Source organism: Echinops telfairi, unplaced genomic scaffold (assembly GCF_000313985.2).
Source record: "Echinops telfairi isolate 266 unplaced genomic scaffold, ASM31398v2 ScPeMD7_7469;HRSCAF=8507_1, whole genome shotgun sequence".
Classification (NCBI taxonomy): Eukaryota; Metazoa; Chordata; class Mammalia; order Afrosoricida; family Tenrecidae; genus Echinops; species Echinops telfairi.
Genome location: NW_022111373.1, coordinates 6319225 through 6320603, shown reverse-complemented (window position 1 = coordinate 6320603; position 1379 = coordinate 6319225). Strand labels below are relative to the sequence as shown.

The 1379-nt window shown below is 40.7% G+C and overlaps 1 protein-coding gene across 1 annotated transcript in view; it reads right to left on the bottom strand.

The window, feature by feature from the left end:
- Window positions 1-6: 6 nt before the first annotated feature.
- The window catches only part of CUNH5orf15 (chromosome unknown C5orf15 homolog), an 11235-nt gene continuing 9862 nt past the window's right edge, over window positions 7-1379 (bottom strand). The window contains exon 3 of the mRNA XM_004696612.2: window positions 7-588. Coding sequence (XP_004696669.1) covers window positions 457-588 — 132 coding nt within the window. The 3' untranslated portion in view covers window positions 7-456. The remainder of the gene's footprint in view (window positions 589-1379) is intronic.

Sequence of the window (1379 nt, the reverse complement as noted above, 5' to 3'; positions counted from 1 at the left end):
GGCAGAGAGAGAGTCCGAAAAAGCTGTACCAGTTTGGAAGCACAAACTAATGTGTGCATGAACAATAGTATCCGGATGGCAGAGAGAGAGTCCGAGAAAGCTGTACCAGGTAATTATTTCAGAATTTAGTCACGAGTTGGGGATCTTGTAAAAGGTGCATTAATCACTAATATTTGCATAAGCGTGGTAAGGAAATCTACAACAAAATAACAGAGTAAGTATACGATAATGAATGCTAAGCTCCACATTTTGGATACCTGATTGAATTCAACTCAAAAATATAGATGAAATATTATATATTCCATTCTTTTTGTGGCATTTCCAAAGCACCAGGCAAAATAAAGAGACCCACCTCCCATTTAAGCACCAACGGCCGACTGCAAACATCTGCACAATTTCATATAAAAAAGTCAAGCAAATAAAATTATATAATAAGCAAAATCAAATCCCAGTGCTTTAAAAAATATAATCATTGGTAATCTTCAGAGAAGGCATGGCCTCGTTAACATTCTGGTCGAGCCGATGATACTCCACTGTTTTGGAACAAAAGCCATCACGCCATTTCCTGCTTTGAACCAGAAGGAAAATCTGGAATACAAGAAAATCAATTTGTTACGCAAAGGGTGAAATGAAGGACCCAGGAGAAGTGTCCTAACAATCAAAATAGCTCCCTCCTTTGCTCCCAAATACAAAGAGCAAAATCTCAACAACAAAAAGGCTCTTTTGCTTTCCGCCTCGTCAAGACGGCTAGATGGTGCCCCTCAAATGTGTGTCCAGAAGGAACGCATGTTCCAGACTGATTCCCACAGGATGAGCCAGTGGACTGCAGGGGGATCCACCTGTCTAACAAATCTCTTAGGTGTTTAGGAGAGGGTCCAGTCCTAACCCCTGGGATAAAATATCACTGCCATGCCATGCCATGCCAAATGTTGTCCACTGACCTCACGCTACAAAAAAAAAAAAAGGATTTTACTCAAAATCACAACCAAATGATTAGCTGTACTGACTCTCAAAGATAAAGGGCATGTTGAAATTATCTAGTCCAGTCATGCCATTTCTCAGGTATGAAAATCAAGGTCCATGAAAATAGTAATAATTTATCAAGGGTTCATGCAGGTGGGAGAGTGGGGGAGGGAGGGGGAGGAGCTGATACCAAGGGCTCAAGTAGAAAGAAAATGTTTTGAGAATGATGATGGCAACACATGTACAAATGTGCCGGACACAATGGCTGGATGGCTGGATTGTGAGACCAACTGTCAGAACCCCCATAAGGCGAAAACAAGAAAGAAATCAAGGCCCGAAGGAGGTGACTTTCCAAAAATAGCAACACCATTTACAGTCGAGAACTGAGATTTCTTTTTTTTTTTAACCATTTTATT